At 40.9% G+C, this 2,500-nt stretch overlaps 2 protein-coding genes across 4 annotated transcripts in view; both read right to left on the bottom strand.

Annotated features, from left to right (window-relative positions):
* Positions 1-713, bottom strand: part of polr3e (polymerase (RNA) III (DNA directed) polypeptide E) — a 13,261-nt gene extending 12,548 nt beyond the window's left edge. Inside the window, exon 1 of the mRNA XM_043230023.1 lies at positions 454-713. The gene's annotated coding sequence lies outside the window, so the exon portion shown is untranslated. The remainder of the gene's footprint in view (positions 1-453) is intronic.
* Positions 714-1,329: 616 nt separating this feature from the next.
* LOC122332663 (WD repeat domain phosphoinositide-interacting protein 1) overlaps positions 1,330-2,500 on the bottom strand; it is an 8,263-nt gene continuing 7,092 nt past the window's right edge. For 2 of the 3 annotated variants that reach the window (XM_043230041.1, XM_043230042.1), the window contains 2 exons: positions 2,082-2,191; positions 1,330-2,015 (listed from right to left, as the gene is read on the bottom strand). In XM_043230041.1, the coding sequence (XP_043085976.1) occupies positions 1,894-2,015; positions 2,082-2,191 (232 nt within the window). In that variant the 3' untranslated portion in view covers positions 1,330-1,893. Of the gene's footprint in view, positions 2,192-2,500 lie in introns of all 3 variants that reach the window. The other variant, XM_043230043.1, reaches the window with a different exon arrangement.

The following is a 2,500-nucleotide window of genomic DNA, read 5'->3' as shown; positions in this document are numbered from 1 at the left end:
ATTTGTGTCATAATTACAAAGCAAAATTTGTACTGCGTTGGAAACAGGTTTCCATAACACACACGCTTACGTAATTATTCATTCGTAACCGTCAATCAATCACTGTTTGTCACGATAATTAGCAGCCGACTCGTGTTCGGCGAATGATGCAAGCGTCGCGTAACACGCTGCTGACAGCCAGCGTCTTCGTAACACCTTATAACGCACTAAACACAAAAGTGGAAAAAGTCGTAACAAAGCACAGCTGAAGAATATCTGCCAGAGTCAGCGAGCGAAACAACATGCTAGGATGAGTTAGCGGCTCTCCGGATAAACACGACGAGCCGCGCGCGCAGATCTCCTCACATCTACACCTTTTACAAACCGCGTATATTTGTACACGTATATAACTTTTGATACGACACGATGACTGGCAGCTTGTTACGAACGCATCTGACACACACACACACTCACCGAGGCCTCGCTGGTCCACTAAATCAACGAAAAGCCTAAGTTGCTCTCTGAGGCGTGCGTCAGGGGACGTGCGCGTGCCCGCCCCGAACCCTGCGCCGGCGAAGCCGTCTTCCAGTTCTTCAGCTGGACTACGTGAGGATCTGTCTCTCCGTGTGTATGAGAGAAGGTGTTGCTGCCATGTTGCTCATCGCGGTCCTGCAGTCGCTCAGACACGTGGGGAGGAGCCGATCGCGCTCGCCATATCCCAGCATGCAGCGCGGCCGCGGCGCGCAGGTCGCGTCACAAAAGCAGCGCGGTGACGCTAGATAGTGTACGTCTAGGTAGGGAGCGTACTGTGGTTGCATTTATCGTTCTTGTTAAAACGAATATGCACTTATTATAGTATGGAAGCTCGTTAATAATAAAACATTAAAAAGCTAATTGCGACTATATATTGCATAAATCTGTTTTTCTCTCAAGAAGTCCGAATTGTGAGAACAATTTCTTTTTTAATTCAGTGGTAGAAACATGCTTCCATAGTGTACTACTAAAGTAGCCTACTTGCAGATAAAGGGTGACTTAGTGTAGTGCAGAAAAGCGTGAAGTAAAAGAAAAAAAAAACCAAGAAATTATTAAATTATTGTTATAAATTAAAAGCATAATAATACATTATTTCATTTCCATGTGTGTGTGTATGTGTATATATATATATGTATATATATATATATATATATATATATATATATATATATATATATATATATATATATAAATCTGAGCTTTACTTTATCCCATTTAATAAATATGATATATGTATTTAGATGACAATATCAAATAATGTTTGTTTGTTTAAGTGTTGTCTTTCCAAATGTGTAGCACATGATCCCCAACACAAACTTAGTTTTCATTTTGCAACTTTATTTTATAACGTTACGGATCTAATAACACTGTAAAAACAACGCATTAACGCGTATAATTGATCTATCCACCTGAAATGTGAAATCACTTAAGACCCCTATTTTTTTTTTTTAGCTATCCTAGACATAAAGACGAATCTATTTGAACTGATCATCACTTAAATGCATCAAAGGTTTTGATACAACATGTACTGTAGCGTTTCGCCACTCGTACTGTACTCCACTGTACGCTCGTTTACACACATTACTAAATCTGACTTTCAGCCTCCTAAATCAGTTTCACGGAAAAGCATCGTTCTTCATAATACTAAAGTACGTTATGTGACATCTGTGGCGAAATATGAGTAGTTAATAAATTAAACGCACGTCTATGATCTGCTCTATTTCATAATGGGAATGCATTCGTAAAATGGTTCGTCTGAGCTAATCCCTGAATCTACATTTGCCCGCTATTTACTTTCCATCTGATTTGATCAACGACTGTGATATTTACACCCAAACCGCTGTCTATACAGCAAGCGGCATCCGTGAGCGATGATGATCTTCATCTGTGCTGAAAGCCGACCGGAGGAAACTCGCGTTCATCATCCAGACGGACGGGTCCAACGGCAAACTCGTGCTCCGGGATCAGCTCTCCTCTCTTCACGCCAACATCTTCAGAGAAACCTGAGGGAGACGCCATCATTTCCCTGTAAATCCTCAGGGAGGGCAAGAAAATGGATGCATTCTCACCTGTGAGGGAAGCGGAAGACGGAGAGTCTGTTTTTGGGCTCGTGGCAACGGTTTCGGCGTACGACGGGCCGCCGGCCTCCGGGTCTGATTCATCTTCTCTGTCAAACAGTCTGAAGGGTGAACCAAACGCAAATGTGTCTAGAGATGTGAGCGTCAGTGCTGCAGGGCTTCGGTTCTAGTTTTGAGTGACCTTTAGAAAAATCTGATAACCTCGTTTATGCATTTTATGACTTATTATGAGTCAAATCTGACAAAAATGGTCAATTATATCAGCAATATAATTTACGGTTTACTGCCAATCAACACTGTGAAAAAAAAACGGTAATTGAACCGAGTTTTATTTTTATTGCGAATAAAATTGCACAAAAAAAAAAGCTTTATTATTAATCCAACTAGACAAAAGAGATCAATTATATATA

The sequence above is a fragment of the Puntigrus tetrazona genome, unplaced genomic scaffold, assembly GCF_018831695.1.
Source record: "Puntigrus tetrazona isolate hp1 unplaced genomic scaffold, ASM1883169v1 S000000130, whole genome shotgun sequence".
Taxonomy (NCBI): Eukaryota; Metazoa; Chordata; class Actinopteri; order Cypriniformes; family Cyprinidae; genus Puntigrus; species Puntigrus tetrazona.
Note: the sequence above shows the minus strand (reverse complement) of the source record. Positions and strands in the feature narration are given on the sequence as shown.